We start from the raw sequence: 20,590 nt of genomic DNA on the forward strand, positions 1-20,590 counted from the left end.
CAGAACCGATGGAGACTGGGAGAGTCACATGGGATGGTGAAGGCGAAAGGCCTTGTCAATACAGTGTGTGTGCCTGTGGCTGCTGTTATTCTTACCAGTGGGTTCCCGTGGCGTGCTGTGCATGCAGTGGTGCCCACACTTTGCCCTGGCAAACAGAGGTCCTGCTGTTAATGCCCGAGCCTGATCAAAGCCTGAAGCAGCCTTTTCCCAGATTGAGGAATCTGGACAGGCCCAAAGCCCACAGCCCTGCCTTCCCAATGCAAACCTTTTGGCTTAGCTCCCGCTGCTCATAACCTCAGCAGACCGTGGCCCCCACTCAGTCCAGCTCCCAGGCCAAGTGTGACTCCCACTTGTTTCTTCCTATCCAGCTATCTCACCAGCCTCCTCCTCCTCCTCCCAGTCTAGCCCTTGGAAGCCTGTGCCTTAAACCAGACTCTGAGCTCTCTCTTCCCTCCAGCCTGGAGGACTCCTGGAGCACCAGGACCCAGCTGGCCCCACTGCTGCCTGCCAGTCACCGCCTCTCTGGGGCTTTGCCTGCAGACAGGCTGCAGGCTTCCACCACATACCTAAGGTCCCACTGCCTGGTGCAGGCCTCAGGCCTGGACATCTGCCTCCCTCCTCCCTGCTCCCCAGGTGCTCAGCAAGGCCAGAGTGGGCTGCTCTCAGACTGGCAGCACCCAGCGAGCCCACACCCCCTCTCCCTCCCCCAGCTTCCCGAATTATCTGGCTTAGGTCATATTACAGGGACACACCTGGTCACAGAGGATCGGAACGGCACAAGGAGGAAAGAGAAAGACAGCAAGATAGAAATAGAAATACAACACGGTCTTTGTTTTTTTAATATGTTTTTATTGATTTATAGAGAGGAAAGGAGAGAGATAGAGAGATAGGAGCATCGATGACATGAGAAAGGAATATCATCGAGCGGCTGCCTTCCGCATGCCCCTAGTGGGGATCGAGCCCCACAACCCAGGCATGTGCCCTGACGGAGAATCAAAACAGTGATTTCTTGGTTCCTGGGTTGAAGCTCAACCACTGAGCCACGCCAGCCAGGCACAATAAGACCAGTCTTGATGCTTCTTCAGGGTTCTGCTAGGCCCGGTCTTTAGCCATTCTCAGAAACAATGCCTTTCCCTACCCCCCCCCACCCCCCACCCTCCTCTGGGACTTTCTGTCCAATGTCTGGAAAAGTCTTCCAGCTGGGGTCATGCGTGAGTCACAGAGCAGCTGAGAAACTTTAAACAAATTCGGGGCTTCTTTCTGGACTCCCTGGTGCCTGCTCATGTGAGGATGTGTTTCGGAGAATCAGAATATTAAAACATCAAAGGACGTCATTCAGGGACAGTTTCTCTTGGCTGGTTTCCACATGAGTGGAGAGAGGATTGTGGCCAAGGAGACAGAGGGACGGAGTTGACCGCAGGGTTATGCATCTGAAATCAGGTTTCTCCCAATATTTCATTTCTACGAATGCTTTGGAGGCTCTTGATTCCAACAGCATTTCCTTTCCTTCCTGACAAATGTATTTCTGTCTCTGGCCTCGGTCCTCCACCCTGGGGAGGGTCCAGATGGGAAGACGGGGGCCCCGTTACCACTGCGCCACGTGTGATAGGCCGTACCTTCCCTTCACACCACCCCGAACTCTCACTTCTCACTTTGGCCTTCCCCTTTTTCTCTTCTGTTTCGCGTTGGGGAAAGTTGTGTTTCTGTCTTGCCATGTGTGTGGGGAATCCTCTGTGATCAAGTGTTGTCATATAGCTTTGGGTTTTGGCCACTTCCAACTTCCCCGCTCACTCCTCCCATGTAAAGGCTGGGATTTCTCTTTAATTCATATGCATTCGTGCTTGACGATAGCAGGCTCTGGTGGCTGTTGCTCTGGCCCACCTAGGAGTCACCTGGGAACAGCTTTCTCAGCCTCGGCCTGCAGTGGTCCCCTAGAATGGCCTCAAATTCCAGGAATCTGGATGGGCCCAGGCTCAGCATGCCCAGAATGAATGCCTCAAGGGCGGCCCTCAGTCCCTGAGGATAAAGGCCCTGGCTGGCTTGCCCCTTGGTAAGGCAATCTGAGGTGTGTTCTCCACAGCAATTCAGGGGAACTGAGCCTGTATGATCCGAATGGTAACCCTTGAGTTAATGCACCCTTCATTGGCTCTCATCTCTTCCCCTGTTTCCCACCCCTGCCCCCTCACTCTGTTTCCTGGGATCACTTCCCACATAACCAGTTGCTTAGCCCAGGGGTCCTCAAACTACGGCCCGCGGGCCACATGCAAATACAAATATTGTATTTGTTCCCATTTTGGTTTTTTTACTTCAAAATAAGATATGTGCAGTGTGCATAGGAATTTGTTCATAGTTTTTTTTTTAAACTATAGTCCGGCCCTCCAACGGTCTGAGGGACAGTGAACTGGCCCCCTGTTTAAAAAGTTTGAGGACCCCTGGTAGCCTCTTGCCTTTGTAGCTTTGGCTCTTACTTGAACCCCTGGCACCTAGGGCTGGAAAATGCCTGGTTATCTAGTTCACATCCTGTCCCCACCCCCAGCCCCAATGCATTGCTTGGGTCCCCTCCGTGACCAATCTTGCTTTGCATGACCCCATCCCTCAAGTGTGTGTTTCAAAGTCATGAAATAGCGCAGTGGTGACCAGTTTTGTACACCAAGATCTACTTTCTCGTGTGAAAGCCTTTACTGGCTGGGACAGCTTCCTGAGTCAGGCGAGCGGGCTGAGAAAGGTGATTTGGGGTGGGGACGATGAAGAGGCCAGAGGTGCTCCTTTAAAATCCGGGTGGCCACTTGTGAAGATGGGCACTTTCCTTTCCTAATTGGTCCCAGCCAATGGATAGCAGGAAATGCCCCCCCTCACCCCTGGAGCTTAACTTGTGCTGATGACAAAGGCTCATGGCCCAGCACTGCTCCCCAGAGATCTCCGCTGATGCTGGCTCAGATGGGGCTGCGAAAAGACTTCCTTTGTCCGGAATACAATTCCTATGTGAGATAATTTTAGATGCTACACGGATGGACATATTTGGCGTGAATGTGCCTCATCGTTCCCTCCTTTTTATAGCAAGTGGTAGTTGTTTCCCTGAGGATCTGGAAGCAGAGTTTCCTTTGACAATGCATTGATTTGAATAAAGGAAAGTGAGTCTGTTTATTTGGCTCATGCAAAAACTATGAAACACCGACAGATCCGCGACAGCGTCCCAGAGCGTGGGTGTAGGCCAGGTGTCTCCTGCGGGGAGCCCGAGGGTGACATTTGTCTTTTTTGCTAACGTTTATGGCCTTTAAAATATTTCTTTGAAAGAAGGGCAGGGATTTTCTTATTAAAACAGGTATTTTTGGAAAGCAACGCATATTCCTGACTAGCCTGTAGAAGCAGGGTTTTTTAAGCTGGGGGAACCCTGATTGCTTGACTAAACGAGAAACACAAAAATTGACCTTTGGACTTAGATGGAAATTCCAGGTACTCGCTCCGGAGGCCGGTACTGCTCACTCGTGGCGGGCAGCACATACGGCGGGCGCGGGTCGGCTGCCGCGTGGTGGTGACTATTGATTTTTGAAAAGCCGGGCTGTAAATGAGGGAGCAGGAAGTTGAGCGCCCCCCTGCCTGTGTCTGCCTGCCTGGCTGAGCAGACCTTCCCCTCCAGGCAGGAACCCTCATTTACGGGAATGTATTTATTTTTACATATCAGTGATGTATTTTTGATGTGCTTGATTAAGTATTATGGGCTCAGCCCCAGGAAACACCACTGCAGTTTATAAATAGCGAGTTGAGGGGTGGACAAGGTTCCTGGAATTACGGCAATATTTTTGCTTTTAGGTGCCTTGTGTACATTGACGACTTTTTTTTTCTTTTCTTCAGACCAGCTCTCGCCCAAGTATGTCTGCTTTTTCTTTCAAAACATCTTTGTGTGAATTCCTCGGACTCTTTTCTCGGTCCTTCTCTCAAACACCTCACTGCACAAATGAATAATCCCAGATAACATTATATGCCAGATTCAAAACTTAAGTCTCCACTTGAAGTTCATGAGGCCATGTCACTTTCAGGGCACCCCTAACTCACTGCTTGGAATCGAGTTTTATTATCTGGCAACAGCGCTCCCTCGCCGAGATTTCACCTCTGATGTCATTTCTCAGGCTCCTGAGAGATTCCACTAGACCCAAGGAGGCAGCTGTGATCACTGTCTAAACTCTTGTCTCCCCGCCCCCTTTACAAATCCCAACAGAAATGGAGATCTTCGCCCTTTTCAACAGACCGAAGAGCCATCAGGAGTGCCGGCAATACTATACGGTCACCATTCCTCTCCGGGTCTCCACGAACGGCCAGGCAGTGAGCGGTTTGGATGCCAACTGGCTGGAGCACATGAGCGACCACTTCCGGAAAGGAGGCGTGCTGGTGAATGCCATCTTCTACCTTGGCCTGGTCAATGGTATGGAACCCACAGCCCCCGGGTGGCCCTGGAGAACTCTGCTTCTCTTTCTTGTCCTCTGAGCCCATCTTCAGAGCCTGCTTCGCTCAGAAAACTCTGCAGCTAATGAATGTGCAACATTTGATTTCCCCTGAACACGCCTTGAGGCGGTTTCCATAAAGCCCATCACTTGTGCAGAGGCCAGAGACACCTATGCTCTCTCTCTAAACCTCGTCTAGCCAGGTCTCTTCTAAAATGCCAGAGACAGGCGTGATTCTGTTTCACTGGTGGTGGTCTCCATCTGTGTTGCTTTTCAAGGCTTTGAAAAAGATTTTTCCCCAGTTTTGTTAATTGCCCCCTGGGATCATGCCTCTCCGACAGTGTGAATTGTTTGTAGACACTCTTACAGTTTGAAGTAGCAATAGCAGCACCTCGGAATTAGCAGCAGAGACGTGCACTGAACAGCCTGGTTCCTGCAAGCTCCGTGGGGACACGCGCTGTTCCCGGGTCTCGTGGCACCCAGGACTCCCTCCCCAGTGGTGGGTTATCGCTGGGGTTTGTTGCATGGGGTGGCAGTGTTGCTGGTGTCAGCTTTTCGAAGGCAGAGAGCAAGTCTGCCCAACCTGGGGAAGTGTGTCAAGCAATTAGGAGGGGGTTTTTGAGTTAACACAAAGGCAAGTTGAGTCGCTAGGGTGCATCCAAGCTGGGAGGCAACTGGGGAGTGGGGCCAACAAGCCAGCCGCTGTGGGTCCTGAGGGCTGCCAGTCAGCAGGATTCCCAGGTAAGTGAAATGTTGCACCAAATTTGCTAATCCCAGCAAAACGGGGCAGGGGGGCGCGCGGCGGGGGAGACACACCAATAGTGCAGCGTCTGGGTTGTTGAGTCGTTTTCTCTCTGAGAGTTAGCAAAGTCAGGAATGGAGTTGGATTTTACATTATTTGCCATGTCAGCAAACACACACAGAAGAGACATCAGTCTTCATTCTGGATGTACCTTCTATATGTCATCCAGAGCCTTAGAACACTACAGCACAGACAGGTCTCCACGTTGGACGTCATCCCTTGTTCCTATAGAAATATCAATAGCTAAGTTAATGTGATGGCATAGTAGCATCAGGCATTGGATGGCAGAGTGGTCACAGCCACCTGTGCGGTGGGTGAATGACAGAAGAAAGGTGACTGGTTTATTATGAACACATCCCGAGCAGTGCTGTCCAATAGAACTTCATGCCATGATGGAAATATTCTATTTCTGTTCTATTTCTATGCTGTCCAGTATGGTAGCCACACATGGCTAATGACCAGTTGAAATGTGGCTAGGAGGGCTGAGAAATTGAATTTTAGAATTTCATTTTCATTCGTTTAAATTTCAATGACTGTTCAGCCAGTGTTGCTCAGTGGTTGAGCGTCAACCCAGGAACCAAGAGGTCGCTGGTTCAATTCCCAGGCAGGGCACATGCCCAGTTTGTGGCTTGATCCCCAGTGGCGGTGATGAATGATGTTCCTCTCTCATTAATGTTTCTATCTCTCTAGCCCTTTTTCTTCCTCTCTCTTTACCAAAATAAAAAATAAAAAAAAAATCAATAAATTTCAAGGACTGTATGTGCCTAGTGGCTAGTGTATTGGACAGTACAGTGCTAGAGTATCCATTGCATGGATATAACTAAGGGGAAGAGTCCGTTCGGTTCTCTGGCAGCAAGGTTGGTAACCTCCCTATATACAAGGCAGCTTTCCATGGTGCTTGCAACGTCCCCTGAAGCTAGAGAATGTCACCATCTGTTCTGAGATGCACCATAAAACATCAGTGGCATCGGCTTGGGGAAATGTTCACAGCCCTGATTCATCAGCACTTGGGGAGAACTCTTCACTTCCTGCTTCCTGCAGGGACACCCCATCTCCCATCTTGGATTGTGGTCACATCAGCTCCTTTTATCTCCTCTTGGTGCTCCCCGAGGCTCCCTGTGGCTGTGCATAGTTTTGTGTTTCTCCTTGGGAAAAACCGATGGTTAGTTGTGCTCACATCCTAAAGCTGCAGGGAGGCACCGAAGGTGGCAGCTACACAGACAGCCACTGGTAATCTCCCCCTTAGGAGCGCGGGGGAGTCCAAAGAGACCTTTTTCTCTTTGGCCTTACTGCCCGCACACGTCGGGGGCAAGCTGAACCCAAGAGGTCACCTTGAAAGTTCGCAGTGCCCTTCATTGTCTCTCTAGCCATTGTGGCTTTGGCAATGGAGGCTGTCTCCTCCACTCCTCCTCACCCCATTCTTCAGCCCGGAGTCCAGCCGCACAGACTTTTCTTCAGATTTGACTCGGGTGTTTGAAATGCTGTTCTGTCCTCCGTGGGCTTTAGCTGCATCCACTCCAGCCTTCCGGCCTTGAAGACACAGGGTGAAATTCCCCCTGGCGAGCGCAGCTGTGAGAGCCGGCACCGAGCCCGTGGCATCTCCACGGCGGGGCTGCCACATCTCTGTCGAGGGGACGGCTGCAAAATTCTCAGAACAGAATTCATTTAAGCCGTCTCAACATTCAAACCCGGTTTCACCCTGTGTGTCTGGCGGGAGGGAGAGTGTGACTTGGGAATAATGCTCAGTGGGTTAGGGCGTGTCTGCTCTGGAAAAGCCCAAGGTTTCCGTTGGCCAGGGATGACATATGCATATGTTCTCTCCCCAGAATTGAAAAAAAAAAAAAAAGAAGCAAGATATTCCTAATTAGAAAAGGAACCTGTTTCTAAGAAGACAATTAGTGTCCTTACAAATAGACCTGGCAGAGCTGGAAGCACATCTTTAAGCGCTTTGCCATCTGGAAAAGCACCCGTCTTACTCCTACATGGGTCTTTGTACTCCAGATTATTTTCCACAGAGTCAGAGAACTCACGAGAACCTTGTCCCATAAACAAGGCGATGTTTCAGCCCGAATTACGCAGTTAAGATTCCAGCTTCTGTTTTCGAGGCTCTGCTCCCAGGGGCGTGGAGAGACCCGCGTGGTCCTCAGATGTGGGCTTCTGTTCGTGGTGTCCAGGGCTCCTCTCCTCAGAGGGATCAGGTGTCTTGGGCTGGGGAGGCTGTGCCCTTAGACCCTGGCAAGCTAAGGTCCAGGTGAGAGCAAAGCGTGATGATGCTGACGGCTGGCACCTAGCTGGTACCATGTGCTGTTGCTACTCTAAGCAGTTCAAACATAGCAACTCATTGATTCCCCACAACCCGGGGAAGGAGGCACAGTTGTTATGCCTGCGTTACAGCTGTGGACATGGAAGCACAGAGCGATTAAGTCATTGTCCAGGCAAGGAGGTGGCAGGGAGAAAGAAGGGTGTGGGCAGGGGAAAGGGACATGAGGAGAGGTGGCCGTGTTGGTAAGAAGTTGAGGTGGCCCTCGGGGAGGGTGGGGAGCTCCAGGGTCACCCTCAGGGAAGTAGCGAGACCTGGGTGGCCGGCCAGCAGTGTGGATGGATCCCCGGGCTGGTCAGACAGCAGAGCAGACAGGCACATAGAAACACTCCAGCCAGTGGGACAAAGGCCAGAATTGACGCTTCTAGAGGGCGGAAGAGGCGGGGAGGAGACCCTCTGCTAAGCTGGCTGTGATGAGGAGTCGGCAGGCACTGGGAGTCAAGTCAGGGTGAGATGGAGCTGGCTGCCCACCAGCTGAAGGCCCACCCAGGAACCTGATTTCTCACCCAGGGCATCCAGGCCAGCAGAATCCCTGCTGCCATCGTGGCCACCAAGGCTACTGCTGCCACCACCAGCTCCCCTTGCCCTGCCTGGGCCCTCCCTGTGTCCCCCCACCCTGTCCTTGCTCTGCATTTCTGTTATTCTACCCTCACCCTGCCTTGCCCCCTCTTTGCTCTCCACTTGTCCCCATCTCACTCTGTCCTCACTTTTCTCTCTTTGCCCTGCCCTTGGCCTGTGCTGGCCCTCCCCACCCCTGACCATGACCCTGCCCCTGCCCTCACCTCTCCTGGTCCCACACTCCTTCCCTTCTGGCAGTATCGCCTTTCCCCAGCCCATATTCAGATGTCTTCAGTGGCCTCAGACATGGCCTTGGCAGTGAGTTGTCCAAACCAGAATGCAAGCCAACAACATGTACTGCCCATGGTGACCACGCCCTCACTGCTCTTCCACTTACTTACAAGAGTTGTTCTGCATGACCCTGCCTGCTTGACATAACCCTGGCCTCTTCTCCTGCACAATGTCCTGTCTTGTGGGCCAGTGCCTCTTGGGAATATTCATCTTACCTGTCTCTCTCACCTTCTCTAGCCTCTCTTTCCCATTAAGTGGAATTCAGTTCCAAGATCTTGATAAATTGAGCACTTAAGACAGACAACGATTGTCTTCCTGGGGCCTCTCCCCGATGCCCCAGCCGCATCTAAATCTAAGTATCCTTTGGTATTTATACCACCTTTTTTTTTTTGACGCCTAGCACAACATACATGACTTTATGTTTGCAAAGTATACATGTAAAAGACATGCACATATTTCAAGTTAAATACATGTAGAGACATATATTTTATACAGACATACTTTCAAACCCTCAGGCAGGCCCTGTGGGCCCTGTTCATCTTAGGAGGATCGAAGAGCTAGGGGTGGAGGGAATGGAAAGGGAGGGAGAGTGAGGTAGTTCCAGCTGCTTCTAGTAGCCACTCCCTTGGGACGCTGCCGTCTCCAAGAACGTTTGGCCTGGTGGTTCCAGGCATGGCTTCTCTCTCTGAGGAGCCAATGAATAATGTAGGTTTCACTTATAGCATGAAGTGCATTTTCTCTTGGACCATAGCACATCTATAGAAAACTGTACAGGTCATAAGGATATAGCTCAGTGGATTTTCACAAGGTGATCAACCCGTGTAACTGGCTCAGTGAGAAGCCATGAACTGTGCCTGGCCAGGTGCCTCACACACAAAGGCAATGACTCAGAGCATGTCTTCCTCTGTCAGTTCAGTGGCACTGGACTTGCAGGCGAACCCTTCCTGTAACTGAAGAGGAGCCTAGGTTAGTCACTGCTTCATTGCAGGAAGGAAGGCCGAGAGCAGCAGTGAGGGCTGGAGAAACGGGGACAGGCAGCAAACCGGCTTGCTTTTTTGTTGTCAGATCAGCTGCAGTGTGATTGGGAAGCCGTGTGGCACCATCAGCCGGGATTGGTTGATCCGTAATTATATGCGGTGGGGTTAGAGGTCGGTATGACAACATGGGCAATTATGGACCTGCAGCAGGTGCATGCCATTCTTGGAACCAAGGTGGTGCCACGAGCACCATGCAGTGCCTGATGGGAAGAAGGGCTTTCAGAGAGCCGAGGAGATCTGTCATGCCAGCTACCCCAGTGTGGACAATTTAGTCCCATCTAGCTGCTTAAAAGGAGCACAGTAACATTTTTTCTAGACCACATGCATTGACCACTTGTCATGGTGTGTGCATTTCCTGCCAGATGTTGGGGAAGAATAACACCTTGGGTGAGCCCGCAGGTTAGCTTGCTGGACGGAGTGTTAATGTGTCAGAGGCTACAGGGGAAGAGCCGCTGCCTCACAGAATTTACCTCTTGGGATAATAGGGCAAATCTCCTTTCCCCACTTCCTTCTTGTAAATCATAAGCTTGGAGTGTTAAGGTGGCCTTTTGCCAAAAGACCGGCATCAAATATTTATATAGTACCAGGGCGAATAGCTCTCCGTGCACAGTAGGGAAGCTGCTTTACTTTTATAAAAAATGCAGTGATAATGGAGTGTTTTCCAGAGATGGAGGGCGAGCTAACCTTTTGCATCGGGAGCCTTCACTCTCAGATAGAGCTATTTATACCCGGCGCGGAGGCTGAGCTAGAGGGCAATGAGGAGACGGGGGTGGGCGCGGGTGTCAAAACGGGGGACTGTTTAAAAGCCCAGCTGTCTGCTCTCTGTGGTTCATTGACTTTTTTGCTGTTACAGATGACCAAACTGTGACAGCCACTCTGAGCCTGCTTCGGAGTTAAGTAGGTGAATCAGCATTCTGGATTCGAGATAGCAGAGCACTGGGCTGAGAGGCGGGAAGGCAGATGCTGGATGCGGAGGCTGGGAGATAAGGGCCTGGCTTGTTCCTCCTTCATGCCCCCAAGTGCCGCCGTACCTCTCCCTGCTGACTGCACAGGCCTCCTCCCAGCCCAGGCCTATATACCTCTGTCCACTGACTGCACAGCCCTCCTCCCAGCCCAGGCCTGCGTACCTCTCCCCACTGACTGCACAGCCCTCCTCCTAGGCCTGCGATCCGATCGGGAGGAAGGGGCAGACAGGCAGGGGTGGGAAAGGAAGTCTGGACTGACTGCAGTGTCTTTTTCCCCCTCTGAATCGCCACTCGGCAGAACAGTGCTGTTGGCAGGCTAAACACCATCCCGTTGTTTGGGTCAAGTTGGGCACTTGACTCTGTGAAGTACATGGTAGGCACCTTGTAGGGCTTGGAGGTTTCCTTTGAGGACATCTGTAGGTAGAGACTTTGGAAATTGGATAGAACATATTTTTGTGGAAGCCTCGAGGGGATTTGTGCCATGTGGATATAATCCCAGAGGAATCATTGAACATCTTCTGGTCTCAAGCAGCAGGGGCTCCAGCTGGGCCCAACTTTCAAGATGAGCTGGACTGTGGTCCGTGCTTGTCCTGGATCCCAAAATGCTTGTCGTTCAGCTGAAGAGCGTCTCTGTTCTTCCCTGGTCCCCTTTGCAAAATGTCTCTTAGGAAGGCATTGGACAAACACTGGGGGAAGCTTTTAAGCAGAGCAGATGAGAGGCCAAGCTTAGAAGTTTTGCTAACAGATTGCCGGGATAGGAAACAATTAAAAACTGGAGCTTGGTATTGATTAACCCCAGGGATTTTACTTGAAATGAAGTCCATGTTCAAGGTGCCAGCAAATACGGTTTTTGGTGAGACCTCTCTTCCTGACCTGCAGACAGCTAGCTCCTTCTCTGTGTCCTCATATGGCCCTTCCTCTGTTCAAGGACCGGGGAAGGGGTCTGGTGTCCCACTTCTTAGAAGGACATCAGACCTGACAGATTAGGGCTCACCCTTATGACCTCAGTGATTTCCCTAGAGGCCCTATCTCCAAATACAGTCACTTTGGAGGTTAGAGTTTCAACCATAGGCTTTGGGCTGGGGGTGTGAGGGCCACAAGTCTGTCCATAGCAGTCTGACTGAGCAGTGATTTGTAGAGTAGAATTCAGGGACCAGGAGGGAGTCTCTGTCCGCCACCACATTTCACAGATGAGAGACCAAGTCCCTCAAAGGGATCACATCACTTCTGTTGATAAAGCATGGACCCAAGCCACCTGCTTCTAAGTCCAGTCTTCTTTGCCACAGTCTCTGATCTAAATGAATCTAGGGCAGCGGTTCTCAACCTGTGGGTCGCGACCCCTTTGGGAGTCGAACGACCCTTTCACAGGGGTCGCCTAAGACCATCGGAAAACACATATATAATTACATATTGTTTTTGTGATTAATCTCTATGCTTTAATTATGTTCAATTTGTAACAATGAAAGCACATCCTGCATATCAGATATTTACATTACAATTCATAACAGTAGCAAAATTACAGTTAGGAAGTAGCAACGAAAATAATAGTTGGGTCACAACATGAGGAACTGTATTAAAGGGTTGCGGCATTAAGAAGGTTGAGAACCACTGCTCTAGGGCATTAGGAACCATTCAAAAAAATGGGGGGGGGGGGGCAGAAAGCTCCTCCCTTACTGTCTTCTGTGGGGGTAGGGACCCTGCTGTGATTTTCTTTATACCCTCGTTGCCCAAGACAGTCTTGAATCATGCTGTTTGTGTAGCATACATTTGTTGAATTGTACAGAACCCAGAACTTGGCACATTGGCTAAAGCAATGCCCAGGGAGATGTTTTCAGTGATAAATCATCTGGGAAAACTCCCCTCCCCCAAACTCTGCCTGTTGACTAGCGCTGCCTAAAGAGTTGTTTGTATGGCAGCCCACATCCTGGGAACTTCCAAGAAACAGCGCAACTAGCGTGCATCTGACAAGCTCAGATCTGGTGTGTCATATCTATCCCCGCTTTCAAAAAATGTCTCTCACCTAAATATAGCTTTCTTCTAAAAACTGCCTCTAAATGGCTGTGTTTTGCCCTGAATAAGTTCTCCCCAGTGCATCCTGACGTTGGAGCGTGGAAAGGAAGGTAAACGCGTGAAATCAAACGGTGATTGCTAACAATGAAATTTGGGCTCATAAAATCAAGGATATTATTCAAAACTGCGAGGTAAATTAGTCTCATTCATTCTGATGGGGCTAGACTCGATGGCAGTGTGTGCCTCCTTTAATTAACATGCTGAAAAGATGTTCTGATTGGGATTATTAATGAATGCAGTGAAAATCTTTGCTGCTTGTAAGGCTTCTGCCACAGACGGCTTACACAACCACCACCACCCCTTTTTTTTTCTTTTTCTTTTTCCAACAGATTCCTTACACAGCTTGACAGATGGAGTATTCATCTTTGAAGCCGTTTCCACAGAAGATAGCAAAACCATGCCGGGCTATGATGCTATTGTTGTCGAACAATGGACGGTCCTGGAAGTAAGTGTGGGGCTGGCAGGGGCGCTGCTTTTGTTCGGACGACGATGGTTTTTATTCGCTGGCTGGGTCTGCCCGTGGCTGCTGCTCAGCTGTGGCTTTCCTCTGAAAGGCCGTTTGACCTGGTGGACCCTACAAGGACCCCTTTTGTCTTTTCATGCTCCTCCTCTATCACGTTGGGGGGTGGGCCCCACGGCTCCCTCTTTGTAGGGAAAGCACATCACGTGCCTCGGACCCTTCGGTGGAAAAAGACCCCCCTTTCATTGATTTGCATCTAAGTAAAAACTCTTAAGGGACATAAATGAGGCAAACATGCAGTTGGTGGCCTCCGTACTGATAAAAGCAACATCCTCATGGGCGCTCCCTCTGCCAGGCGTCCTGGGAGGCAGGCTGTGCACGAGTGCTCCTTTAATCTTCACAGTAAGCTTACCAGGTAGGTTCCGTCGTTGCTCCTGTTTTACAGATGAGGAAACTGAGGCACAGAGTGGTTGGGTCCCGGTCCTGACGTAACTCATGAAGTGCTGAAGGATGTCTTTGGGAAATGTTGACCCCTTAGGCAACCACATTGCGGTGGGCAGGGGAATCCTCGAGCCACGCTTTTCTGGGACTTGGGAAGAGCTGGTTTGTTTCTGAGACTCTCTGGTGTAATCTTTGGAGGCACTTCTCCAACTATGGAAGCATGGCCCTTTTAGGCTCTACTCTTGTCCTCCCAGCAAATGGGCTGTATAAGGAGAAGCTGTTTGAACGCAGAGGGCTGGCTCCGGGATGCCCTCAGCAGGTCCTGGGAGAACACAGAGATGGTGTCGCTCTGAGGGGCCCTGCAAACCCTGCTCTCTGTGCCTGAGACAGAGGTGGATGCAGCTCTTTGTGAAGGGGTGACGGCACATGCTCTCCACACCCTGGTGTTCCTGGGAAGTACAGCCTGGAAGTGACTCCCTCACCTGGGTGCTGGGGCGGGGCACCCCAAGGGCAGTTACTTGGCCTTTAAGCCTGCAGCGGTGAAGTCGGGAGCAGTGATAGGAAATAACTGCTTGCAAGTGCGGCAGCAACAGAATACAAAGAAAAACTGTACTAATTAGGAGAATTCCGAAAACCCAGGGCCTGTTAGGGTGGGGCAAGGAGTCCTGAGAGCACATGTAGTGAGGGGAATGAGGAATCAGATGATGACCTGGTTTGGGATCAGGCTCCCCCTGTCGCTTCCGCCTGACTTTGGTCCCATTGGACCCCAAACTGAAAGGGGTGCAAAGGAAACGAGGCTCAGTTTAAAATGCACAGTCCATCCAGGGCAGGTCACGTCCCCTCTCAGACCTTAACCTTCCTCCACTACAAGATGGGTCAGTGCAGTTCACCCAGCCCACCACACGTGGTAGAGTGAAGGCTCCAGGTGGTGGTAAAAGATGAAATAACAGGGGTAGCAGTTGAGGCCCTTGACCCCATTAAAACAGATTCAACACTCATTTGCTCTGAACACTTGGCTATACCAGCAGGCCATGCATGCCTGCACCCAAACCAGATACATGTGCGAAGCGATTGGCAGGCCATGGGGATGGGTGTCCAATCTCTTGTTGTCTGCCCATAAAAATGGCTGTGAAGGGAGGGCATTGTGGTTTCCTCAAGAAAAATGACTTGAGCCAGCCGGTGTGTCTCAGTGGTTAAGTGTCGACCTATGAACCAGGAGGTCACCGTTTGATTCCCGGTCAGGGCACATGCCTGAGTTGAGGGCTTGATCCCCTGTGGGGCATGCAGGAGGTAGCCAATCAATGATTCTCTCTCGTCACTGATGAATGTTTCTCTCTCTCTCTCTTTCTCTCTTTCTCTCTCCCTCTCTCCCTCTCCCTCTCCCTCTCCCTCTCCCTCTCCCTCTCCCTCTCCCTCTCCCTTTCCCTCTCCCTCTCCCTCTCTGAAATAAATGTAAATATATTTTTTTAAAAGAAAGATGACTTGATAGCAGTGATCTAAAACCATCTAAGAAAGTGGTTCTCAAAGGGAGGTCCCAGGGCAAGCAGTATCAGCACCACCCAGAAGTCATTACAAATGCACATTCTTGGGCCCCACTTGGTCCAGCTGAGTCAGAAACTCTGGGGTTGGTTCTCGGGGAGCTGTGTTTTCACTTGCTCCCGGGGGTTCTGATGCACAGTCAGTTTTAAGAACCAGTGTTTAAAAGACAGTAGGGGTGCGACACTCCCCAGGTGTCTGTGGTGAGAGAAGTGATGGAAAGAGTTCCCCAATGATTTATCTTCTTTAGCCTTTGAAACTATCCGTGTCCTTGATGGGTAACTGCAATGAATGCATTCTGTATAAAATGTTTGTGGGAGGGAGATACAAATGAGGACATTTGTCTTTTTAATTTGAAGAGGTCAAACCGATGGGTTATGAAGTTAGATCAGACAAGATTAACATTTATTCAGAAACTTTTCTTGGAATTGCAGATTGGTTTTCATTAGATTTGTCAATTTTATTTCTTTCTCAGATGTTTGAACTTTTCCCTCTTGACCTCTTACATGTTTGTCCCTGTCCCCACCCCCGCCAACACACACACACACACACACACACACACACACACACACACAGAGTCGCTTATTCCAGGAATGCTTTGGCTTTCCCCCCAAGACTCTTTGGAAATGAACCAGGATTTTGAAGACCTGTGATAAGCCAGTGGTGAGCATTGGCTTACAAAACCACTTCTGTGTTTTCCCAACTTCATATTCAGTGACAAAAATTCCGTCGGATTGGTAGCTTGAAATTGGCCACGATGGAAGTCTTCCACCATGGAAATTGGCAAATGCTAGAATTAGGTTCTTCTTTTCCTCCCTGGAGAGCCCGTTGTAATCGTTTACCAGCACACCATTGGATGGGCCTTTACTTTATCACATTTCAAATGATAAGGTATAGGTGTGGCTGGCATCCAGCTGGGCAGAAACAGATTTTCTGAATTTCATGACCAGTGGGTTGATGGCTTTGATGTTGTTCATCCGTTTTCCCTGCTCAAGTCTTTAGACTTGCTCTTCCCTCTGGTGTCTGTGGAGCACCCCAACGTTGCCCGCAGTGGAAGGAGACAGCTGTCCCGTTTAGCAGCGTCAGCCTCTCAAGGGGAAAAGGAGAGTAGATCTCTTTGGTCTCTCGTCTTCTTTGCAGCTGGTGTAGGCAGTCTTCAGGAATCGGCTCAGAGGTCACCTCCACCAGGAAGCCTTTCAGACACTTCCTCTGTGTTCCCATAATTCTCTACACATAAACCTGTTGGGCTCCTGTTATACTCATCTTCATTAATCTACTTTTCTTCCTTTACTCTGAGTTTCCTGGCCTGGGGATGTTCAGCTTTGTTCTCCAAGTCACCCAGAAATAACTTCCTGAATTGAGTTGCTGGCCTTTTGGTTCAGCCCAAGGGTAGACCAATGTTCTCAAAATTGAGCTTGTACCAGAAGAACCTGGAGAGTTTTTTTTAAAAAACATAGATAGATACCCAGGCTTCCCCCCCCTGCCCCCTCGAAAGCCTGAGTTTTCTTTCTATTCAGCCTACTTTGAGAATCCAGCCTTAGAGGAACCATGCGTACACAGCTGTGTTGCCAGCACAGCCCGGAAGTGTTCAACCTAGGACAGGTTTGCCCACAGCTCAACTCTCTGACAAGTCTCTGACCACAGACAGGGGCCCCTCTTCTGCATGCCCTCCAGGTGTGTGGGGTTGGTCCAGCTCCCTCACCTGCCACCCTCCAGACCCCGCTACTTCCTCTCTTCCCCACCCCTTTGGCCTGTGGGAAAGGTCTTTTCTGTTCAAGCCCTGGGCATGTTCCTCTTAGCTTGTGGTTCACCCTGCTTTTCTGGCAACCACTGTCCTCCCAGGCCACCCTGTGAACCCTTCAGCTGTGAGCACAAAATATGTCTGACCAGCTTTCTCTCTTTTCTCCTGGCTGACATTGGCTTGTTCCTTTCCTGTGAATATTACTATTCTAAGCTCTGTGTGCATTCAGTTCAGCCACATCTTCCTGGCTTCCCTCTGTACGCTCACTCGCGCGCGCGCGCACACAAACGCACTTTCACAAGAAAACCTACCTCACTCTTCACAGCCCTGCAAACAGTGCTAAATGTTGGAAAGAGAACGTAGATTGCAGAGTCTGGCCTGTGCACATCCTGGCTGTCTTGCTCCCAGCTGAGTAACTACATGTATGAGAAGTAAACCACCCCCTCTTTGTTATTCATTTTCAGTTGTGTACATGGGACACTGGCAACAACATCTCAGAGTTGGTGAGAATTAAAAGAAATAATACATTAGAAAGTTGTGAACATAATACTTGGCATATAGGAAGCACCACTTTCTTCTATTGGTCACCTGGTTATCATCAATTAGGAAGATCCTCTCCCTATAGCCTTGATCTTGTTCTAAAAGCACAGACGAGGTTGGGCTCGGGAAAGTGTGGAGTCAAATGCAAATAATTGTGTCTTTTCTCAGTTGGAAAACTGTGGCCAAAGGCAAAGGCAGTTGTGGAGAGGATAAGAGTCCATCCATGGGGCATTGGTAATGGGCATTTTGTTTACATTCTTTGAGCTTACAGTCTAGAGCAGTGATGGCGAACCTTTTGAGCTCGGCGTGTCAGCATTTTGAAAAACCCTAACTTAACTCTGGTGCCGTGTCACATATAGAAATTTTTTGATATTTGCAACCATAGTAAAACAAAGATTGATATTTTTATATTTATTTTATATATTTAAGTGCCATTTAACAAGAAAAATCAACCAAAAAATGAGTTCGAGTGTCACCTCTGACACGCATGTCGTGTCAGAGGTTCGCCATCACTGATCTAGAGTGTGAGCAGGAAGGGTAATTCCTTACAAGGAAAGTGGATACTACCTGGATGAATAAGCAAAGAGTAAGAGTCTGAGAGACAGAGACAGGGACCCTCTTCTCTCTGAGTGTGCACATCCTTTGGCCTGAGCCCCCAGCAGAGTTTGTGGATACCATCGGGGTCCTTTGAGCTATACAGCCTCCTTCATCTTCATTCCCTGGAGTTCCTCAGTGCTGCTTATAAAATGTGCTTCCAACTCTAGCCCGTTTGGCTCAGTGATTGGAACATTGGCCCTTGGAGTGAAGCATCATGGGTTCAATTCTGGTCAACGGCACGCATCTAGGTTGCAGGCTCCGGCCCCAGTCGGGGTGCCTGTGGGAGGCAATCAATCAATGTGTCTCTGTCACATCCATGTTTCTCTCTCTGTCTCTCCCTCTCCCTTCCACTCTCTCTGAAAATGAATGGGAAAAAAATATCCTTGGGTGAGGATTTTTTTTAAAAAGTGCTTCCAGAACTGAGCATCAGACAGCAACTAAAGCACTTTTAGCTTTTAGCTTATGCGATTGGTATGGAGGCTGGTGGATTAATTGAATAAGTCAGTTAATTTTAAAAGCGCCAAAGAAAATTTTATTCATATCTTACATGTTTTCTCTTAATGTAAAATATGTAAATACACATCCACTTGCCAATCTTTTTGAGTCTGAGGTCTGCTGATGGGAATTCCACTTCCTCTTTCTTGTATAAACCACCCCCAAAGTGCAGTCACCAATATCCAGTGTCAGGAAAGGGATCTGGCTGCAAAATCCTTCTATTGCCATGAATTTCCCCCCCTAGCCTTTTCCATTTTCCCTCTCCCCCTTACATCTAATTCAGCCACGGTTCTTATTTTTAAGCAAAATGTCCTTTGTCGAGTCTCTTCTACACATTCTACCTAATTTTCCTAGAAACAACTCCTCTTGCACTTCCTATTAGTGTAAATAACTTAAATTAAGACACATAATTATCATAATGGATCTACCTGACCTAAATGGATCTGAGAGCACATCAGACTTGCCGTGATGTGCTCAGTTGCTGAGATCAGAAGAGTGCGGGCATCCTAGCGAGCAGCCTGCTCCCTGCGAGGACTTGGTCCCCCTGAAGCTGGGCGTGGGCTTTGCTGGTGCAGCTGCAGATGGAATTGGCTTTGGAGCATTCACTGCAGATTTCGTTAGTGAGGTGCTGTGTGGGTAGCTCTCTTCATCCTCTGCCTGTATGTTCCGTCTGTTGTTGAATTGACTCCCAGCTCACCTCATCCAATAACTCTGTTCATTTTTATAGCACGTTGAGACATTTTTATTATGATTGTAAACATCACACATTTGGAGGGATTATCCCAGCTTTGGCTTCTCTGAAGGTTTCATGTCTAAGGTGGCGCCTGTCCTATCCAGTATCACACAGACTAGAATCAGTGATGGTGAACCTTTTGAGCTCGGCGTGTCAGCATTTTGAAAAACCCTAACTTAACTCTGGTGCCGTGTCACATATAGAAATTTTTTGATATTTGCAACCGTAGTAAAACAAAGATTTATATTTTTGATATGTATTTTATATATTTAAATGCCATTTAACAAAGAAAAATCAACCAAAAAAATGAGTTCGCGTGTCACCTCTGACACGCGTGTCATAGGTTCGCCATCACTGGACTAGATGGAGGACATGTTCCTTTGGCACGCTGTGGGAATCTCTCCTCCATTTCCTAATGCTACCCAAACCTCTCTGCAGAGGTTACAGATGGCCCTACTGTTCCATCTCACATGTCACCCTTTCATCCCTCAAGGACTCATCAGAGGCTTGATAAGATGCACTTCTGTCATTGAAATTCACTCTGGGGCATGCCTCCACCCCACCTGTCCCATCACCTTTCCAACAACACATTAGATCTTACTTATTCTTCACAAGCACCTGCAGGCTGCTGGGGAGCCATCTTTTATTTCCAAGGGCTTCCAACCATCTCTTTAACAGTCGATACTTGGATCTGCCAGGGAGTAACTTCCATTTCTATGGTATCTAGAATTCACCACCACCTGCTCTGACAAGGGAGCCAATATTTGTTCTTGTTAAACCATCTGGTATTTTTTTCACCGCCACCGTTTCTCCAAGATAATTATTTTGGTACTGAGATCATAGCCTTTAGTGCCAAAGGCAGCAGTTCTCTGCCTTCTTCCTGCGATAGAGATCATTCCCATGAGTGATCACTGCTGTGAAGGGACCAGGGCTGAAGACCCAGCCCCTCCCCGGATGTAACTCCACTCCTTTACCAGCCCAGAGCAAAGCACAGCGCAGATGAGGTCCGCCAGCTGGTCAGGGCATCCTTAGATCCTTCTAGCAGCTCTCTCAGTGCTTTCACTTGGATCAATTCCTTGTGTCCCTCCTCAGCTTAGATAGTGACACACAAATGTGCTGAACGGTAAGGCTGGGCACCTTTTCTTTTAAATGGCATGCGTTTAGGTTTGATGAATGTACAACTGGAGACTTGCTTTGGAGAGCAGGTGGCCAGCCTCTATTAAAAATGCTCATCCTACCCATGACTCCTCATGTCCAGACCTCCTGTCCATCTCTTCTACAGAAACACTCTTCGTTCACAAGAAGGCATATACCAGGACATCATTTCAGTGTTATTAATAATAGAAAGAAAGGAAACAGTGGGCATGTCCATCAGTAGGGGAATGGTTACACAAAGGGTGCTGCATTCTTATGAGGGATGCAGCCATTCTGTATATTCTGACGAAGGAACTCCAGAAAATGTTAAGTGAAAAAACAAGTTGCTCAATGATACTGTGATGGTTAATTTTATGTGTGAATCTGGCTAGGCTATGGTACCACTTGTTAAGTCAAACGTCATATATATA

At 49.2% G+C, this 20,590-nt stretch overlaps 1 protein-coding gene across 1 annotated transcript in view; it reads left to right on the top strand.

Moving 5' to 3' along the window:
- RFTN1 (raftlin, lipid raft linker 1) overlaps positions 1 to 20,590 on the top strand; it is a 176,428-nt gene that overhangs the window by 126,049 nt on the left and 29,789 nt on the right. Inside the window, exons 6-7 of the mRNA XM_070433349.1 lie at positions 4,217 to 4,420; positions 12,812 to 12,927. Of these exons, the coding sequence (XP_070289450.1) occupies positions 4,217 to 4,420; positions 12,812 to 12,927 (320 nt within the window). The remainder of the gene's footprint in view (positions 1 to 4,216; positions 4,421 to 12,811; positions 12,928 to 20,590) is intronic.

This window comes from Myotis yumanensis, unplaced genomic scaffold (genome assembly GCF_028538775.1).
Source record: "Myotis yumanensis isolate MYYU_CA2020_CCGP unplaced genomic scaffold, mMyoYum1.0.hap1 SCAF_14, whole genome shotgun sequence".
NCBI classification, from domain to species: domain Eukaryota; kingdom Metazoa; phylum Chordata; class Mammalia; order Chiroptera; family Vespertilionidae; genus Myotis; species Myotis yumanensis.